The sequence below is a fragment of the Ursus maritimus genome, unplaced genomic scaffold (assembly GCF_017311325.1).
Source record: "Ursus maritimus isolate PB19 unplaced genomic scaffold, ASM1731132v1 scaffold_1, whole genome shotgun sequence".
In the NCBI taxonomy this organism is placed as follows: Eukaryota; Metazoa; Chordata; class Mammalia; order Carnivora; family Ursidae; genus Ursus; species Ursus maritimus.
The window spans coordinates 26,266,721-26,288,873 of record NW_024423343.1 but is presented as its reverse complement, the minus strand read 5'-3'; the positions used below and the strand labels follow the sequence as shown (position 1 = coordinate 26,288,873).

Genomic DNA, 22,153 nt, shown 5'->3' with positions numbered 1-22,153 from the left:
AGTACCAGTTATCTCTATTTAAGAGTCTGGTTTTTGTCTCTTTTTTTCTTTGTTCATTTGTTTTGTTTCTTAAACTCCAAATATGAATGAAATCCTCTATGGTATTTGTCTTTCTCTGATGGACTTATTTCACTTAGTATTATACCCTCTAGCTCCACACATGTCGTTGCAAATGCCAAGATTTCATTATTCTTCATGGCTGAGTAATATTCCTGTGTGTGTGTCTGTGTCTGTGTGTGTGTGTGTGTGTGTGTGTGTGTGTGTATGCCATGTCTTCTTTATCCATTCATCCATCTATGGATGAATGCTTGGGTCTCTTCTGTGTCTTGGCTATTGTAAATAATTCTGCAATAAACAGAAGGGTACATATATCTTTTCTAATTAATGTTTTAATTTTCTTTGGGTAAATACCCAACATGGAATTACTGGATTATGGTAATTCTATTTTTAATTTTTCGAGGAGACTTCATACTGTTTTCCACAGTGGCTGTACCAATTGGAATTCCCACCAACAGAGCATGAGGATTCTTTTCTCCTCCACATCCTTGGCAACACTTGTTATTTCTTTTTTTTTTTTTTATTTTAGCCATTCAGACAACTATAAAGTGATATTTCATTGTGGTTTTAATTTGCACTTTCCTGATGGTGAGTGATGTTGAGTGTCTTTTCATGTGTTTGTTGGCCATTTATATGTCGCCTTTGGGAAAATGTCTATGCAATTCCTCTCCCTATTTTTAATTGGATTAGGGGTTTTTTGGTGTTGAGTGCTATAAGTTCTATATATGTTTTAGATATTAGCTCCTTATTGAATATATCATTTGCAAATACCTTCTCCCATTCAGCAGGTTGACTTTTAGTTGTTGGTGGTTTCCTTCCTTGCCTTTTATTTTGGTATAGTCACAAACATTTAATTTTCCTTTTGTTTCCCTTGCTTTAGGAGACATATCCAGAAAAATGTGATGGCTGGTGTCAAAGAAATTACTACCTGTGTTTTGTCCTAGGAGTTTTATTGTTTCAGGTCTCACGTTTAGGTTCTTAAGCCATTTTGAGTTTATTTTTTTGTGTGGTGTAAGAAAGTGGTCCAGTTCCATTCTTTTGCATGTTGCTGTCCAGTTTTCCCAGCATCCTTTGTTAAAGAGATTATCTTTTCCCCCTTGTGTATTTTTGCCTCTTCTTTTTTTTTTTAAAAGATTTTATTTATTTATTCAACAGAGATAGAGACAGCCAGCGAGAGAGGGAACACAAGCAGGGGGAGTGGGAGAGGAAGAAGCAGGCTCTTCGCAGAGGAGCCTGATGTGGGGCTCGATCCCATAACGATGGGATCACGCCCTGAGCCGAAGGCAGACGCTTAACCGCTGTGCCACCCAGGCGCCCCTATTTTTGCCTCTTCTATCATAGATTAACTGACCATGTAAGCATGGGTTTATTTCTGAGCTATTTTGTTCCATTGATCTATTTGTCTATTTTTGTGCAAGTACCATACTATTTTGATTACTGTACCTTTGAAGAATATCTTGAAATCTGAGATTGTGATACCTCCAGCTTTGTTCTTTTTCATGAATGCTTTGGCTATTTAGGGTCTTTTGTCGTTCTATTTTTGTGCAAATTTTAGGATTATTGTTCTAGTTCTGTGAAAAATGGTGTTGTTATTTTGATAGAGACGGCATTAAATTTGTAGATTGGTTTGGGTAGCATGGATATTTTAACAATATTGTTCTTCTGATTCATGTCTCTTAAGTGTATGTTAGACAAAGGTTGTAGCAGTGTCAAAGTTTTTGTCCTTGAAGAGCTCATTTTCTTAAAAGGTAGTTAGATAAGAGTAATTAAGTAAAATTATTTGTAGACTACTCTAAGACTATGAAGCAAAAGTAAAGGAAAAGGATGGGAGGGAGGTTCTTTCTCCTTGAGACCTGGATGATATGCAGGAGACAGCCTGAGGAAGATCTGAGAAGAATAATCTAGGCAGAGAGAAAAAGTCTAAAGGCTCTGAAATGGGAATGAACTCAGCATGTTTCAGGAATAAGGCCAGTGTGACTAGGGAGTGGTGCTGAGCAGGGGGTACGATGTAGGGAAACAGTTCAGAGAGGTTGTGAGGGGTCCAATGGCACAGGAGCCAGGAGCCCATGTTAAGAAGTCTGGATTCTCTCCCAGGTGTGATGAAAAAAAACACTGGAGTTGTTGGAACAATGGAGGACATTAACCAAATTGCATGTTTTAAAGGTCATTTCAGATGGTTTATGGAAAATAGACTGGGGAGGCAAAAGTGGACACAGAGACTAGTTAGGAGACTGTCGCAGTGGCCCAGTAAGAGAGCATATGGCTTGGTCAGAGTGGGAGTAGTACAGGTGGAAAGGCTAAGATGAGGCTGGAATTGGGGTTCATTTACAGGGTAGAGCTGACATGTCCAGATTTGGGGAATGAGAAAAAGAAAGGAATCAAGTATAATTCTGAGATTTTTGGCTTGAGGAACTGCATGAATGGTGATTAAATTTATGAGATAAGGCAGGCGGGGAAAAAGCATATATAAAAATACTTTACTGACTTCCATGTATCTCTTTACCATCATCGAAGCCACTCATCTCCCTGTCCTGAAGTACGGCATAGCCTACTTATTAATCTCTTCTTATTCAGCCTTGCCACCATCCAATACAGAACATACAGAGTAAAAATAAAAGATAAATCACAACACTCCTCTTGAACTCTTTTAATGCTATCCAGTGCTATCAAGATAAAATTCAAAATCCTTGATGTACCCCTCAAGGCTCCACATCATTTGGCTGCTAGCCAGTTCTCTAGTCTAACATTTTGTTGCTACCCACACCTCAGTGACTAAACTTCAACCCTTTTTTAGACTTTCAAACTTCCCCTGAGCTCTGAGATTTGGAGTATGTTATTCCATCTGTCTGCATCGTTCTTTCATCTATCCCCGTTTAACCAATTCCTGTTCCTTTATGACTCAATTTAAATATCATTCCTGTACTCTCTGGAGAGGCTCTGGCAGATGTTTAATACTTTCACAGAACTCCATGTTTTCTTTTATAGCATGAATAGCAAACGCGATATAAATGGTTGTGTGACTATTTGTCTAATAGTTATCTCTTCCACTAGACTATAAAATCCACACACAAGAGAAGAGACCAAGTCTCGGTTACTCTTTGCTCTCTCTAGTGCCTGGCACATGACCTTCACTGAAGGGTATTGAATAAGTGAATGAGTTTAATTTTTACAACAGCCAAGCAAAGACCTTATTCCTCTTTTGAAGCAAAAAGAGATTAAATGGTTCCCCCAGGGACACACACAGGAGGAAGAGCTAGATTTGAGCCCAGTCAAGCCAGTCACATGGTCCACATTCTTCTCTACTCCCTCATGAAGAGGTAGGTCTAAATCTTTCCAGATGTTTTCTTTGGCTTCTCTTCCATGGCCCTCCTCTAATTTGTCCTTTTTTTCTACTAAATGAGAAATTATTCAATATAAGATCAGAGATGTGATTTTTATATGCTTATGAATCTTTAATAGACTTACCAAGAACTCTAGTTGGAGTTATACCAGTGTATCAGTAATCTGTTGCTGCATAACAAATTGCTCTGAAATTGAGTGACTTAAAACAACAAATGTGTTATCTCACAGTTTCAGAGGGTTATATATCCAGAAACAGCTGGGCTGCAGTCTTTCTTGGCTCAGGGTCTCCTTGAGGTTACAGTTAAGATGTTGGCTGGGACCACGGTCATCTGAAGGCATGATTGAACTGGAGGATTTGTTTCCAAGATCACTCAGGTGGCTTGTGCCTGGATGCCTCAGATCCTGAGGCCTCTCCATAGGGCTACTCACAATATGGCAGATGACTTGATATGAAATGAATGGTGGGTGTGTGTATATGAGAGAGAGAGAGAGGTCTTTTATAATAATTTCAGAAGTAATATAGTGCCACTTCTGCCATATTCTGTTGGTCACACAGACCAACGTAATATATTTTAGGAAAAAACTATACAGAGGCATGAGTACAACAGGTAAGGATCATTTGAGAGATCTTAGAATCTGGCTACCATTGTTTGTCCTCTGGCCCCAATGATTCCCATCTCTTTCACATGCAAAATACACTTACTCACACCAAGGTTGCCCCAAATTTCATGCAATTACAGAATCAAATCAAAGTCCAGATCTCATCATCAAAATCAGATCTAGGTGCAACAGAGGTACCTCATGTGTACAGTTTAAGTACAATTCCTTAGTTATAGTTCCTCTCAGTTTGTGCACCTGTGAACTAAAGAGACAAGTTATCTGCACCCAAAATGCCCACATACAATGGTGGGATACGCACATGATAACTGCTGTGGACTTGTCTATTCAAAGGGAGATGTTGGAGACACTGGTCCATAGCAGTTCTGAAATCAAGCTGGACAAATGTTGGAAACTTCTTGATTAGATCTCATCCTATACTTACCTATGACCCTTAGCTCCACCCTCCAGGCTAATGATCCCATGCTTTAAATCAACTTTCCTTTTTTAAGAAAGCTAGATGTGTTTATTGCTGAGTAGTTTTCTCAGCTTGCTTACTGCCAGTAAAATTTAGGAGATATAACAGCCTCTTTTAACTTTATACTGCTTTGGCAGTGTTTTTGTTACATTTCTTTAAAAACTTTGGGAGTCCACTGTGAATCTTTTTGGGGCTCACTAGAATAGACAAGTCTCTTTACGCTAATCCTTTCTGTAACTTGGAGAAAGTTTGAGGAATAGCACCCTTAAGTTTCTTAAAAGTCTCCACCCAAACTCACACCCCCCTTTTTATAGGGGGAATCACACTTTCAAAACCTTTAGAGGGCCTCTTGTCTGGGGGAATAATATTCTGAGGCAAGACCATAGATCATTCTGATGTCCTAAAAAGATTTTACAGTTTCACCCTTGACTTTATCTTTAGACCATGTTTTTCCAGAAATGCCCTAGATTTGATGTTTGCTCAGAAGTCATTTCTTAATTTTAGCATTATTTTCCATCTGGAAAGGCTGAGAGTTTTCAAAATCATCAAATCCCAGCTCATTAGTCTTTAACAGTTTTTCAGTTAGGGCATATATTTTATCTTTCAATCTCCTATAAGCAGCTGGAAGAAATCAGAAGACACCTTCAACACTTTATTTGGAAATCTTAGATCACTGACTTTGTTAGGCATGTTTCTTTAACTCTCCACATCACAGCAGGCAGGTTTTGCCACTACGTGACAAGGATCCTCCTTCCTCGTCTTTTCAATGCCAAGTTCCTTACTTCCCTTTAAGCCCTTACCAGCAGCCTCCTAAAGTTCAGGGTTTCTATTAGTAATTTGTGCAAGGCAATTTAGGCTTTCTTTTTTTAAAAAGATTTATCTTTATTTTAGAGAGAGAGAAAGCACACATGGTCCAGGGTGGGGGGAAGGGGTAGAGGGAGATGGAGAGAGAAATTGAAGTAGACTCCATGCAGAATGCGGAGCCTGATGTAGGGCTTGATCTCAGGACCCTGAGAGCATGAACTGAGCAAAAACTGAGAGTCGGACACTTAACCAACTGCACCACCCAGGGGCCCCTATGCTTTCATTTTTTAACACTCTTCAAAGTCTTTACAGCCTCTGCTACTGCCTGATTCCAAAACCATTCCCCAAATTTAGGATGTTATCATGGTATGAGAATCTGTAGTAGCTATCAATTGCTATATAACAAATTATCCAAATTTCTTGATAGCTTAAAACAAAAGACATTTATTATCTGACCTAGTTCCAGAGGGCCATGAATCCAGAAACAGCTTAGCTAAGTGGTTGCAACTCAGGGTCTGTCAAGATGTTGGTCAGGGCTGCAGTCATCTGGAAGTTTGACTGGGTGTCAGACTCTGCTTTCAAGATCAGTCAGATGGCTGTTGACTAGATGCTTCAGTTCTTCACCATCGGGGCCTCTCGATAGCACCGCGCGTGACATGACAGCTGGCTTCCCCCAAAACAAAGTAGCCCGTAAAAAGAGGGAGCAGTGAATATCAGTGCTTCAGTGTCTTTAAACCTAATCTCGAAAGTTGACATGCCATCACTTCTGCTAGATGCAATGAATCATACCAATGCCAGTCTAGAGAAGGCACCACGTGACGGTGTGGATACCAAGAAAAAGGGATCATTAGAGCCTGTTTTGGAGGCTGGCCACAGCAAACAGTAATGATGATGATGTCACCATCATTTTGGATATAATTATGCTGTATTTGTACATTTTCTTCAATCAATTATTGCGTATTCTCGTATTCCTCCTTCACTAGTTCTGTTCTACATGAATTCCAAAAAGTTTAAATGTAGGTAATTTCTACCTCAAATACTGTATTTGGCCTGACTTTTAAAAATTATTAAAAGCAGTATCAGGGTGAAATGTTGAGGTCATTAAATATCCAGAAGCTTATATTTCTTATATAATTTTTCTCAGCCAGAGTATGCATCGGCAATTTGCAAATGTGAATTACATGTATTTCTTTGACAAACTGCAAGATTCAAGGTTTCCTGTTTGTGGATGGATGTTGTTTTTTCCATTCTCTGAGATTACCACACTCAAACATCTATATACGCATGCATTTCTTGACACATACGTATACACAGTCACCCACGGCACACCCACAACTACATATGTGAATTAGACATGAATCAGAGTGGCACTTTAGAAGAACGAATTAGGTCTTTTCTCTGCCTAGCTGCAGTGGCTGGTTGCCATGGAAATGATGCACAAGGTAGACCTTTCAGAAAATGCTAATGTTAATGTGTCTCTGTTGGAAGAGTTCATGTATTAATCAGAAATAAAGAGAACTTTCATAACAAAGCAATGCAAGTATCTTAGAAACAAAAGCTGTCTGCTTGTATCAAACAAATACAATTCATCATCTCTTTTGCCCTGACCTTGACTGAACAGAACATGACTCTTCCCTGAACTCTGCAATCAGTGAGCAGGGAGCTAGTTTTTAAAATTAACGTGAGATTTCATCTTCAATTACCATATGCACAGACTTAATTTCTGCTTTGTTAAATACTGTGTAGGGTCAAAACTGATTCGCACAGTTCTCTGCCTCCACAGATTATTTCCAGAGTGTTTTTCTGCCTTGGATGGGTCTCTACTAGCATATCCCCCAGCCCTAATTAATAACCACGTGGTTTCCTGAAGCCATAGTTGCATGGAAAATATGTTAAAGGAATTCTTAGCTTTTTTGACAGTCAAAAAATGTGTCATAATGCATTATTTATTTTAGGCATATAAAAGAAGTATATGCTAATTATAGAAAAAATTTAAAGGTATAAAATATTTCTTTAAAAGTAAAAATCATCAAAGAACTCATCAGGAAGATTTAAACATCATTCGTTTTTTGTATGTATACTTCCTTTCATTATTTTTACATATACCATTTAGAACAAAAGTAATCATACTTTCATAAAATTTTCCTTTTTTCTACAAGATGACTTACAGGATAATAGATCAGAGTTAGTAGGAGCATTTCTATCATATCACACAATGATAGCCCCCATACCACCTTTTTGCAGTTTGGTAAATTTTTCACTCACGTGTTAATTGGATTGTTAATTAAAATGAGTTTTATTGGATTAGCGACAAGTCGATTGTCTGATAATGCTCTCCTAAGTGAAATTAAACATTTATTGATGATTCTTGCTTTTTATTGACTACTCACTCCAGCATAGCTCACACTTTAAGACAAATAAACTCGTCCTTGAATAACACCTAAAATGAACGTACTGTGGGTTATAAATATTTGCTACGGAATGCTCTTCAACTTCATTGTTGTTTCAAGTGGAGTCTCTTTAAATATTAAGCAATTTATTAAGCAATTTAAATGTGAATTTACTTAACAAATTTTTATTAACATAAAGACTCCTTTTTAGTGTCCGAGCACAGCCTTCTGTCGGGGGGGGCTTGTTGTGAGGTCCACCTTCAGCTGAACCGACGTGATTTGTCAGGAAATAGTTAATGACCATGGGACTCAACTGTGAGGTTAATAATTACTTTCAGCAAATATATTTTGTATGTAGAGAAAGACAAGAATTTAGTCCTCTGGCACCGTTAGGGACACAACTGTCACTATATCATTCAGTTAGTGTTTCCATATAGGAATTGTTTTGGATGCTGGCCTAAAAGTGCTAAAGTCATACATTACATGTTTCTCTAGGGCAATTGCCCTCCAATCTTATTAAGAGTGTTTAAAAATTACCTGGAGGTATTGTCTAAAATAAAGATTCCTGGGCTCTATCCCCAGCAATTCTGGTTTCGTGAGTCTGGGTAAGACCTGGGAATGTGCATTTTTAATAAACTCTCTTCTCCCTCTCTACTTGGGATACTCAAAGAAGTTGTCCACTGGCATCTCATTATATGGAACACTGCTCTTGGGACTTGAAATAATTTATGGAACTCCCTAATCTAATTTACAAATGAAACATTTGGGGACACTGAGGTATGGGGCAGGAAGTGAAGGGTAAAGATAGCTAGTCCAATGGGGGAAAAATAATTCTGTTGAACTGCTAATATCTCCCTTAATCACAGCAGCCTCGCCAAGAAAACAATAGCTTTCACAGGCTCTTATAATAAGTCCAGTGACTGTCACAAATACTTGAGGACCTAAAATTACCCAGCTGGTTGCCAGCCAACCTCACACTTTGGATTTTCTTTAGAAATCTAAGATTATAATAGCATTGGGGGGAAAATCTTATTATTCTAGGTATAAAGACAGGCTGAGAGAAGTGGGGTAGTCCTTGCTTCTTTAAGAAAGAGAGATGGAGGTGAGAGGTGGCAGGAAGAGTGGCAAAAGTCTCTTAAGAAAATGGTAGAAATGAGAATCGACATTTCTTTCCCTCAAACTGAGCTTGAGGATGCAATGAGCCAGTTTCCTCTTGTAATCTCGGGATGAAATAAGTGGTATACCGGTCAGTCTGAGACAAGATTAAAACAGGAGTTAGTAACAAAAGTTTGGACAGGATAATGGGAAGCCAAGGTGCTCCAATGCCTGTACTCCAGGAGGATGACCAGCTCTGGGCCCAGCAGGGCAAAGGGAGGGAGCAGTTGTGGAGAACTCTGTGGAGAGAGTGACCAACAAGGGCTGTGACCACTGATGGCCTAGGTCAGCCTGAGGTCACAGTGCCAGCCCTAGGCAAGCCTCTGAAAGCAAGGAGTCTTGGGGAAGACACCATTGTCCTTCTGTCAGTCTCCTGTGAGAGCTTCCTTTTGCCAAATCCCATCAGGAGCCAGAGGCAGGGGAGCTGTTGGTAGAGTCTATACAGATCACGTTTCCAGGGCAGAGAGGTAGAGAAGGACGGAGAGTGAATGGGGCCTGGAAGTGAGGGCGGAAGGCAAACAAAAGTAAAAGATTTCCTTCCTGGAATGGGAACCTGAATTTCGAATCTCGCCCACATGCTTCTTAAGAAAACTTGGCAACTGTAAAATTCTGAGACTCAGCCTTTTTATTAAAATGATTACATAATGAAAAGTTAGATGACAAAATACTTTAAAATACAGGCATAACACATCATCTTGGGGATAATGAGACTAATTTGTGGAAAAAACATGTATACCTATACATACATATACACATACATGCATATTTCACATATGTAAGTATTAAAATCATATATTATGTATTTGTTACATATAAATGTACAATGTTATATATAAGTATATGTCTATATACTTATAGAATATAGAATACATTAAATATAGTATGTACATAGATGTACTTTATATAGATCTATACAAGTATATATATATATGTCTATATATATAAGTATATGTCTATATAAGTATATGTCTATATACTTATATATAGAATATAGAATACATTAAATATAGTATGTACATAGATGTACTTTATATAGATCTACTTTATGTATATATGAATAGAGGATTTTTAGTCCATGTTAATAAAATTCAAGGTCTTAGCTAATGTTCTTTAAAAAAAACACAGAAAAGTATACAACACCTAAGTGGTCAGTTTTATGTCTTTTCGCAAGTGAATACAGTAATCACGCTGATTAACTAGAACATGGTAAGCACCCTAGCCTGCCGCGTCATGTAACAGGTAAATAATATCCGGCAGATACGTGCCAGCATTTATTTGCCCCTTCTCCTTTGGCTGGCTTTCAGGATGTTCTCTAGTTTTTTACTCTAACAAAATCGATGCCAGAAACACCCTCGTATATGTCCCTTGTGTTCATGGGCAAGAATTTCTCTAAGATAGAGTTTCCCTCAGGAATGGAATTTCTAGATCATACGATAAGGACGGTTGAAAATTTACTAGCTATCACCTAATCGTACTCTGAGTTTGCCAGCAGTGATGAGTTTCTGGTTAGTCACACCCTCAGCAGTATGTCCCATCTTCAGACTTCTATATTCTCACAACTCTGATCACAATTGTGATTGTGACTTACGTCCACATATCCCTGACTATTACCCGAGTAGAGTACCTCTCTCTATTTTGTCTCTCTTTAGGTTTCCTTTTTTGGCGAAATTTCCTTCCATGCCCTCTGCACATTTGAGCTGTTTGTCTTTTCCTTCCTGATTTATGAGCATTCTTTATTAGCAAGAATAATAGTTTTTGGTAGGCTAAATACATTGCAGTTATCTTTTATACTTTGTAAACTTTCACTGTATTTTTTTAAAAGATTTTATTTATTCATTTGAGAGCGAGAGAGAACATGAGCAAGAGGAGGGGGAGGGCAGAGAGAGAGGAAGAAGCAGAATCCCCACCGAGCAGGGAGCCTGGTGAGGGACTTGATCCCAGGACCCTGAGATCATGACCTGGGCCAAAGGCAAATGTTTAACCAGCTGAACCACCAAGGGACCCCTTACTTTATTTTTTAACAGAAATTTTAAATGTGAATAGAATCAAACTTACCAATACTTTAAAAATAGTTTGGAACGTTATCTTTAGAAATCCTTTCGTACCTTCAGTCGTAAATATTTCTGTTTCTTCTGTTTTGCTTTCAAGTGTCGTCAGTTCATCTCAGGTTGGCTTTTTTATTTTATTTTTTTTAATATGGCAGTATGAAAGACAGGTGTGTTTTTTTTACATATAGCTGATTTTTTCCTCACCATTTCTTAAATATTTTCCTTCAGATTTGTAACTTAATCTCTGAATATCAGATTTGCACAAATGTGAGGGTGTGATTTGGGGCTCTTCATTCTGTCCCATCACTCTGCCTGACTCTGTACCCAAATCTTATTATTATAGCTCTTTTTTATTTTTATAAAAGATTTCCTGCCTGGGATGGGAAACTGCATTTTGAATTTAGCTCACATGCTGCTGCTGCTTTTTTTTTTTTTTTAAGATTTTATTTATTCATTTGAGACAGACAACGAGCAGGGGGAGAGGCACTCTCACTTTTATTGTTGACTTTAACGAACTAATAATAAATTTTATAAAAGGTCTTTCTGCACCTATTGAGAAAATCACGTGGGTGTGTTCTCTTGTAATCTTTTTAGGTGGTGAATTACTTTGCTAGATCATCCTTAAATTCCTAGGGAAAAAAAACAATTTGTACATTGCTGAATATAGTTTAACATTTATGTATCTGTTTACATCAACGCTCATGAGTGAGAACGGCTTCTGATTTTCCTTTCCTATGCTGTACTTGTCTTGTTTTAGTAGCAGGGTTATCCTGGCCTCATGAAAAGAATGTTCCCTTTTTTTTGCCTTGTCTTTAGAACACTTTGTATGAAACGGGAGATACCAGTTTCCCTAACGATTAATGGAATTTATCTGTAAATCTTCTGGGCTTAGTGAATTTCTAAAATACACTATATTTCCCACAGTTCAGTTTTTAAAGGTTGTGGGTCTAAAGTTTGGTTGGATAAATGTGTTTATCTAGGTATTCACATTTTTAATCACAATGTTCATGATGTCTCTCCCTCTTTTTTTAAAAAAAGATTTTATTTATTTACTAGAGAGAGTGAGGGGAAGAGAGATAAGAGGGAGAGGGAAAAGCAGATACCCACTGAGCAGAGAGCCGGATACAGGGCTGGATCCCAGGACCCTGGGATCATGACCTGAGCCAAAGGCATATGCTTAACTGACTGAGCCACACGGGTGTTCCAATGTTTCCTCTTTTTCTAAAATCATCACTATATCTAGGTATGTCTGCATTTTCAGTGATAGTGTTGTGATCTATTTCTTCATTAATTTTTACTAGTTTTGTCAAAGAAATAACATTTGGTTTTGTTAATCCTATCCAGCTTTGTCATATTTTTTTAAACATGCTCCTATCTTATGTTCCTTTTTTTCCCCTGCTATTCAGGGTTTTACTTCCTTTTTTTAACATGTTAAAACTTTTTTTAGCCTTTTTTAAATGTAGATGCTACTCTCATTTGACTGCTAAGAGTCATAATTCAATAAAATCTCAACCCTCCTTTTGAACAGTGCAAGAACTTTTGGATGCTACTCTCTCTCTCTTATTATACACTGTTATCACCACAATCAAGATAATGAACATATCTACCACTCCTTAAAAGTTTTCTGTGATCCTTAGTAATTTTTCCCCTTCCCAGCCACTCTTTCTCCATCCCCAGACAACCACTGATTTGCTTTCTGTCACTATAGATTAATTTGCAGTCTTCTAGAATTTCATATAAATGAAAGCAATCTTTTTTTGTCTGGCTTCTTCTACTCAGCATAATTATTGAATATATCCATAGTTCTGACCTTGTTATTGCTGAGTCATGGTCCATTGATGGATGTACACAGCTTGTTTATACATTTGCCCATTGATGGGTATTTGTGTTGTTTGAAATTTGGAGCCATTACATTCTTATTAAGTCCTTCTCCATGATTATAAAAATATAGCAAAATGGGGCGCCTGGGTGGCACAGCGGTTAAGCGTCTGCCTTCGGCTCAGGGCGTGATCCCGGCGTTGAGGGATCAAGCCCCACATCAGGCTCCTCCGCTATGAGCCTGCTTCTTCCTCTCCCACTCCCCCTGCTTGTGTTCCCTCTCTCGCTGGCTGTCTCTATCTCTGTCAAATAAATAAATAAAATCTTTAAAAAAAAATAAAAAAATAAAAATATAGCAAAATGATTTTCTTTTTCTTTCTTTCTTTCTTTTTTTATTATGATATGTTAGTCACCATACAGTACATCCTTAGTTTTTGATGCAATGTTCCATGATTCATTGTTTGGGTATAACACCCAGTGCTCCATGCAATACATACCCTCCTTAATACCCATCACCGGACTATCCCATTCCCCCACCCCCTCCCCTCTGAAGCCCTCAGTTTGTTTTCTGGAGCCCATATATACAATGGAATATTACTCAACCATCAGAAAGAATGATTACCCAACATTTGCATCAACATGGATGGAACTGGAGGAGATTATGCTATGTGAAATAAGTCAAGCAAAGAAAGACAATTATCATATGGTTTCCCTTATTTGTGGAACATAAGGAATAGCAGGGAGATCATTAGGAGAAAGAAGGGAAAAATGAAGGGGGGGGGAGATTAACCAAAATGTTTTTATAGTACTATTATGTTTTTATATTTTTACATTTAAATCTTAACCTGTCTTGATTTTATTTGGTGAATAAAATACGCTAATTTAAGGTACGCTAAATTATGTTTTTCTGAGTATGCCAATATTATTTATTGACTAATATATCCTTTGTACTAATTTAATACATGATGTTTTTGATATATTAGATTCTTACAAATGTATGAATCTTTTGTAGCTCCATATTGTATACCACTAAATTCTTGTCTATTCCTAAATCAGCACTACTTGGCCAAATATTATTGTTGTAAAACACACGTTAGTATCTGACAATTTACACCCTTTTACACTTCCTTTTAAATCTTTCTTAGTTACACTCAAAGTTTTATTCATTCATCCAGTTAAATTTCAGAACAGTCTTACTGATGTATAAAAGATAAATTCTTTGGAATTTTGTTCAGAATTTGTGATGCTATGATTTATAGTAAGAAATATATATTTGGCCTTAGTCCCTGTTTCTGTCAGTAAGCTCTTAAAACCCTTAGAATTTGAATGATGAAAGCCACAAAGGTGACTTTTGTTGTTAATGAGGTGGCATGTGGACTGCACTTAAGACTAGGAGCTGGTTGCCAGGAGAACCAACCATGTGATTAGAGGGTTAAAACTTCAAGTCCTGCACCTGATCTCCAGGAAGGGCTGGAATTTGACTCAATCGCCAATGGCTAATGATTTAATCAATTGTGTCTATGTAATGAAGCCTTCAAAAGATGCCAAAAAGGTGGGGTGCAGAGAGCTTCTGGGTTGGTGAATACAGGGAGGTGCTGGGAGAGTAGTGCACCCAGAGAGGGCATGGAAGTCCAAGCACCTTCCCCATACCTTGCCCTAAGCATCTCCTCTCTCTGGCTGTGCCTGAGTTGTATCCTTTTATAATAAATCAATCATCTAGTGAGTAAACAGGTTTCCTGAGTTCTGTGAGCCACTCTAGAAAATTAATTGAATCCAAGGAGGGAGTCATGGGAACTTCTGACTTAGAACCTGTCTGTATGAAGTACACGTAACAACCTGGACTTGCAACTAGAATCTGAAGTTCAGGGGCAGGGTTGGGGTGGGAGAGCAGGTCATGGGAACCTCCAGTCTGTGGCCAGTTGATTAGAAGCACAAGTGACAACCTGGTGTCTGAAGTAGGAGGGAGAGCAGTCTTGCAGGACTGAACTCTTAATCTGATGCTATCTCTAGGTAGATAGGTGTCAGAATTCAGTTGACAGAGAATGGACCCAGTTGGTGTCCAGAAAATTTTTTTTGTGGTGTGGAAGCCCCACCCCCCCAACACATACATGTTGAAATTGGGTTCAGAACACAAAAGAGAATTATATTAAACTTATAGATTACTGGAGGAGGGAGTGATGGAAATCTTTAAAATATTGAGAGTTTATTCTAAGAAAAACAGTTTGGGGCACCTGGGTGGCCCTGTCAGTTAAGCATCTGACTCCTAAATTCGGCTCAGGTCGTGACGTCAGGGTTGTGAGATTGAGCCCTGCGTTGGACTCCACGCTCAGTGGGGAGTCTACCTCTCCCTCTCCCTGTCTCCCAACTCCCTCTCCAAAAGAAAAAAAAAAGTCAGTTTGTCTGTTTATTAAGATTTTTTTTTTAATGTTTCACGGTATTGTTTGTGGTGGTCCCCATGTATCCCCCATTTCCTATATTATCATTCTGTTTTATAGGGGGGAGATGTTTAAGGCTAACCTGTTCAGTGCCTGTGCAGTCTTTCCTAGTTTGCCCTGATAGTGGTCATTTTTTCAAGTCATATAGAACAATGATCAAATCTATGTTAGAAGTTAGATATTTCCTACCTATCGCTGATAACCAGTTGAGGTTAAAGTGACATTTCTTTTCCCTACTTTTTGGAATAGATGTTTATGTTCAGCTTGTTGAATCAAGTGTTATTTGCATTTGAACGTACTAAGTTAAATTGTCAGTTTTATTCCTCATCATTTTATTTTGTTCCCCAATCCATGACATTTACCTATTTGTTGTTATGTCTAATGAGCTCTTTTTTCTTTCCATTGTCAAAATGTGTATTACTTGTATGTATACAAAAGCCTTTGATTTCTCCATGTTTGTCTTGAATCCACTTCTGAAATTTATTAATTCATTCAAATAAATGGAGATCGCCACTAATCAAGTAAATGGTATAATCTCAAGTTATGTTACATGCTATGAAGAAAATTAGAACAGGGTAAAGAGATGGGTAGTGGCGGAGGGAGGCCGCTCTACACAGTGTTTGAGGAAGACCACTCCGAGGTGATGACATTGGAACACAGCCCAGATAAAACCCAGACCTCAATGGTAGAAATTTCCACGTAGAAAAAAAGCTCTGAAGCTGGCATAAGCTTGATGTAGTCAAGAGTAGAAAGAAAGCCAATGTGGCTGAAGCTGAACTATCAGATGTATCAGGACTGGTCCAATCAGGAGAGAGAAACCAAACAGTAATTTGAACAGGTCAAGTTTAATATAGGGAATTATTAAGTAAACAGGATTAGAGTATTAGAGGAGTGAGGGACTGGCTAATAAGAAGAAAAAGAACTCTAAAGAACATAGGAATAGCAGATAAAATGGAGCAATCTCCAACTTTTGGGGTCAGACAAAACACACAGGGGAGACCCCTTTCTCCCCAGGATTGAGATTACGATCCTGTTGGAGAGGGCGAAGTTATGTCTCAATGGATGGCAGAGATGTCAAGGTGGTGCTGCCCCAGATCTTGCTGGTAATCTGCCCTTTGGAACTTGTCAGAAATCCAACCCTCTCAGGTGCTAGGGAAAGCTACTCCTGGGGAGGTGTCTGAGTAGGGAGGGGCCCTCTGCTATGAAACTTCCAAAGGGAAGTGCCGGGGGGGCTGTTGGCCGCCAGGTGCTGCTGGGTACTGGGCGCTATGGGAGCTGAGCAAAGGGAAAGCTGTGAGTGCCGTGGAAGCCTGGTGCTAGAAAATATACCCATGCAGCAGAAGCCATGTGCACGGCAAGAGCTAAGCTCGAGACAACCTGCAACACCACAGGAGCCTGGTGCTGGAGAAGCTGCACACACATTGTAGGAATGCGCTGAGCAAGTACACCAGGGCGAGCAAGCAGAATTCTTTCTGCAATACTTTTTCCATTTCATCTACTGACCAAGCTAAACATCATGCCAGCGACCAATGGAAAAATATTTAAAGGTCCCAGATCCTTTTTCACAGAACAAGAAAAAAGATGCATTTGGAGCTAAGAGGCAGCAAATAAATATCTGGTAGACCAGGGCGATCGTGGTAATGAGGTTGGGTTGGTGTGCGCAGCCGGATTATGTAGGTCATGTTGACCACTGTGAAAAGCTTGCATTGTATTTAAAGGATGATTTAACAATCTATTGGAAGGGTTTGAGGAGAGGAGAAGAGGAACCAGAGAAGAAGCAATGAGACTAGTAGGAAGTAATTACAGTAAGCCTAATGCAAGATGTTGGTGACTGTGGAGCTGATGAGAAGTGGTTGGAAGGAGAATCTATGTGACTTTCTGGTGAATTGAAAGTTGACATGCAGTTGATATTCAAAGAGTATTCTAGCACCCTGGAAAAAGGGTAAATTCTAGTGTAACATATATGGGAACTTAGCTGATTGTAGAAAGCTTCTCCTTATATGACTGCCTACTCAGTTAAATAATTAGTATTGTAGCACCTTCTGTGGTTGAGTTTTAACTTCTATGTAGGTTCCTACTTGTCAATCAAAATACTCAAGATTAGACTGCAAGGCAGCATTGACATTCAAAAACCACTGTGTACTTAGGCAGTTGTCCCTCAACACAGCAGACAATACAACTAATGAGAGTATAAATAGCCAAGAGCTACGTGTCATTTTTGCCCGTGTGAAAGGGATCCAAAAAGAAGTGAATGAATATAAATCTGAGGATTCACTTGGTCTCACCATTACAGATAATGGTACTGGCTATGCTTTTAGAAAGAGAATTAAATATGGTAGCCTAATTGACTCAGTTAAAATGATCTGTGTGGGGGAGCATATTGAATCCATAACTGGAGTAAATATCCTTGGGTGGCATCACTATGATGTTGCAAAAAAGTTAAAGGAGTTAAAAAAAAGTTGAATCCTTTACCTTGAAGTTAATAGAACGTAAGAAGGCATTTGTTTCAGAGGTAGAATCCGGTGACTCATCAGTCGCGTACAACACCCAGTGCTCATCGCTTCAAGCACCCTCCCGATGGACACAGAGAGGGAGACAAATCATGGGAGACTCTTAACCATAGGCAACAGACTGAGGGGTGCAGGAGGGGAGGTGGGTGGGGAGATGGGGTAGTTGGGCTCTAAAAAAAAGGTGAGTGCAAAGACTGAAAATGATCCCCAGTGTGCCAGACATGGTCTGGGTTTGTGTATTTGAACTTTCGACTGCATCCCTTGGTAAGAAACCTACTTTATGTCATGACTAATGACAGTACATGAGGTTAAACAAGTTTCATCAAACAAACAAAACTTTATTCCATTTGTTGCATTCTAATAGTTTTTATTCTAGTTAACATTTCAATAGTAGTCATATATTTCTGAATTAATTTCTTGAACCAATACTGATCTATAACCTTCAGTTAAAAAAAAAATACGGGTCTGGGAAGTTCAGCAAAACTTCTCCTCACTTCTCAGTGGCTGCATTCTTTTTGCTGAAGCTCTTCATGTGTGTGTTGTGCCATGGCTAGTTGACAGCACGTACAAAAATTTCCCTTTTGCATCGCCTAACCCAGGAAGAAACTGTGCTTGGGAGTTAAGTTTAGATTTTAGATTTAAGGTTCCATTTTGAATCCTAGGAACTCTCAGTTTATAATTTGTTGTTTATTGGCTGTCCTTCACTGGACCATATGTTACTCAAGATGAAGAAGTTAAGCTTACATATCTTCACATTCCCTAAGATGTACTATTTTTAGTAGTTGTGTAAACCTATTTTGTAGTGTAATTAAGTCGAACGCCAAATAATGACTATATCGTGTGTTTAAATTGAATAATAGAATTTCAGAAACTTGAGATTTTTTTAATTAGTTTTGCTATTTTATATGAATATATAGCTATAGAGTTTTCAAAATGATTTCAAAATTTTGAAAATTTTCTTCATAACGTTACTTTTGCTTGTTTAGTACTTTGCAGTTTCTTTGGCTTTTTTACATACTATTATCACCAATAATAGATTAAAATAGCCAATAAAGTACACAAATTCTCCCATTTCTATCAAGGTAAAAAAAAAAAAACCTGATAGCATTGTATAAAAGGAACATCACAATCTGAAACCCATCTGTTTCTATGGACTCTCCCCATCACCCACCACCTAAATTCCTCACCAACTAATACCAGTTGTTTACTCTTCCCCTCCTTCTCAAAACTCGTGATTTTTTTTCTAACTCCACCTTTGTGCGCCTGGTTTCCTCTGACTGAAATACAGATCTGTCCTCCTGCCCCATCCTCAACTTTGCCTCACTATTTCCTACCTAGCCTTCAAAACTCTTTCGAACCTCTCTACTTCCGGGGAGTCTCTAGCAAAGGTGAAATGAGTGAGACCAGCGGGGCAGATAGTAAACTACACAAAAGATAAGTAGATGAATAAATAAGCAAATGAGAAAAGCGGAGCTACAAGCCATGTGGTGTCACCCCTTGGAATGTTTGCCAATATAATCATCTTCTTTGTGTCCTTGGAAACAGAGCCTCTCTTGTGATACCTCCATGCCAAAGGTCCCGCTATGCCACCTACTTTGACGTTGCTGTTCTTCGCTGCCTACTCCAGCCCCACTGGTCTGAGGAAGGCACTCAGTGGTCTCTGATGTACTATCTACAAAGGCTGCGGCACATGTTGGAAGAGAAGCCCGAAAAGCCTCCAGAGCCAGATATTCCCCTCCTGCCCAGACCCAGGAGCAGCTCAATGGTGGCCGCAGCTCCCTCACTAGTGAACACCCACAAAACCCAAGTAAGAGAAACTCAGTCCATTGTCTTATGAATTAACAGCTTTGGCCATAACAGATTCCCTTTTTCTCCTATGCATCCATCTCTATTCCAGTGCTGACTACCTTATTGGTGGGTTACTCTGATATTATTATCCTTTCCCTTCTATCTTTTATTGCTAGATTCTTTTGCTTCCTTTTTAGCATCTAATTTACCATTCAAAGAAGGGTATCTAAGTACCTCTCGCTCACACTACTCTAGAATTAAGGCTCTGTTGATCCAGAATAATGGAAAATTTCCCAACTGAAGTGCTAGTTAACAGATAGTTCTCACATACAACTGTTCATAACTAATATCATGAAATGTGTGACTCTAGCATTTTACTGAACATGGTTTACCCTCTTTTGCATAGCTCAAAATTTTTGAGCACCTCTATATCATAATTTAAAATATTGCCTTTGGATATATAGTCTTGCTATTTATTATAGATGTTTGGAAAAATAAACTGACTATATACTGATTTGATGACATCCCCCTGAAAATCACTTTTTGATAAATGAATATGCTAATACCAGCTTGAACAGTTTTTCTTTCTCTCTTTCTCATCAATACCATGTGTGTTGGATATGTAGAGAAAAAAGTGTGATTTGCAGTATGTTCCTGTTGTTTGGTTTAGTTAAATATGAATTAGCTATGTCTGAAAAAGTCTACATATTCTAAGAGTAAACATGAGCAATGTTAGAGTGAAAAGGAGAGCTACTCTGTTTAAGTAATAGATGATTCTGCCCAAAATAAAAATCTCTTTTGGTGAACCATTAAACAGAAAAGCTTTTTTAATGAAAAGAGAAAACAAGATACCTGTCTCCTCCCTCTTTTCTTAGCTTTCCCAACGATGGAGCTTCATGTTCTTACTGTTAAAAACTCCAAACAGGGGTTACAGTTAATATATAATGTATTTCCTCCATAGCAGGATATGAATTCTAAAAGTCTAGACCCACAAGTCAAATACTTAATGGATACCAAAATATTAGGCACATCCCTATTAAAAATATAACATCTCAATAAGAAAAGTCTTTGGATATAAAGCCCTAAGTCCTTGATTGTGAAGTCTACCTTTATTGTCTATTAAGGATCTCACCATGAAGTGTAATGAAGAGGAAAAATCTCTTAGTCCTGAGGCCTTTTCTAAGGTTTCGTTGACCAATTTACGTAGGTCTGCAGTCCCAGATCTTTCTTCAGACCTTGGCATGAACATTTTTAAGAAGGTGAGTAGAACCACTTATGCTCTTTAATATTTTGTTAATTGAAAAAAAATCAGTGGAACATGAGGTCATGCTGCAAAATGGGGTGGGTTGGGAAAGGAACCTTGAGGAGAGAGGTCAGCCCCCACTTATAGCACTGGCTTTCAGCATGACCTTTTGTGAGTCCCTCTGTGCACATGAATGTTTCCCATTCTCAATGTTACCAAACTCAATCCTGACGACGTGTATAGAGTACTTTCAGTAGTGTGATGGTGGAAGTAGTTGTGGTAGCCGTGGTGGCGACTTATATTCACATGTGTCATCTCATTTTATATCATGGTTCAAGCATTTTGTATAAATAGTTCTCATTTAATCCAGTAAGATCCTAAATTTCCATATTTTGCTCCTGAGAAACTTACTGAAATCTTACTCAGAGTGATGGGATCATCATGGAACATTTATTCTTGAAGTCATCTCCAATTTAAAGAAATTAAAACAAACCAAACTCTGTAAATAAAGTAGTAAATCCTTACAACAGATCACTAGATTTTCTACCCTCACAACTTGTCATAGCTCATAACATAGGTTTCCATTCAATAAACATTTACCATGCATCCACTGGAACTCTAAAGATGAGAAATTAAAGGTGGAGTATACACTTGGAAGTAACTAATCAGGGTTCAAATTCTCGCTCTGCCACTTTCAACCTCTGTGATCTGGTCAAACGATACTAGGTATCATTTGTAAATTGGGTGCATAATATGCTTACTTCAAAAGGTTATGAGGATTAAGTGAGATAATGCATGTAAAGTCCTTACTGTGCCTGGCACTTAGTAAGTACTCAATAAATGTTAATTATTCTCAAGAAAGAAAGGAGCTGAGCCTTAGAAATTTTGGTAGTTTGTAAAAGGTTGAGTCCAAACTCAAAACTAGGTCTCGTTCAAGCTAAATAGTTGATGCTTTTGTGAACCCACATTTCCACCTCTCTTTCTGTAAGTATATGGAGCTTATCAGCTAGGAAATAACATGTGTAGAATAATGTATGTGTAGTAGCTTCATTTTCTAGTTTTCAAAATAATTAGTTCAATTGTGTTCATGAAGGACACAGAACATATTATTAACTTATCTATGAGCTCAGAGTGTTGCTAAGCCAACAGTCATGTCTACCTTCATTGATAATGCAATGATAGGCAATGGCTGTAGTTTTTCAAAAAATGTCAGTCATCAGAGGGGAATAAGTTGTCAGTACTGACTGCACATGAGAATCTCTGGGGAGCCATAAAAAATTCATGTGCCCAGGCCTGAACCCAAACCAATTAGGTCAGAATTGCTGCAGGGTAGGCTCAGACATGGGTATGTTTTAAAAGCTTCCCAAGAAATTCTGAACTCTTATTTATACTGGATTTTGAACTTGTTTGGTAGGAGTAGTGGGTTTGTGCCAATTTTTGCTTTGTATCTTTTTTAACTCTCCTTACGGACAGTGGCACATGCTTGAA

The 22,153-nt window shown here is 38.4% G+C and overlaps 1 protein-coding gene across 3 annotated transcripts in view; it reads left to right on the top strand.

The window, feature by feature from the left end:
* The window catches only part of UNC80 (unc-80 homolog, NALCN channel complex subunit), a 213,331-nt gene that overhangs the window by 24,477 nt on the left and 166,701 nt on the right, over positions 1–22,153 (top strand). For all 3 annotated transcript variants that reach the window (XM_040641233.1, XM_040641228.1, XM_040641231.1), the window contains exons 8-9: positions 19,180–19,441; positions 20,547–20,681. In XM_040641233.1, the coding sequence (XP_040497167.1) occupies positions 19,180–19,441; positions 20,547–20,681 (397 nt within the window). The remainder of the gene's footprint in view (positions 1–19,179; positions 19,442–20,546; positions 20,682–22,153) is intronic.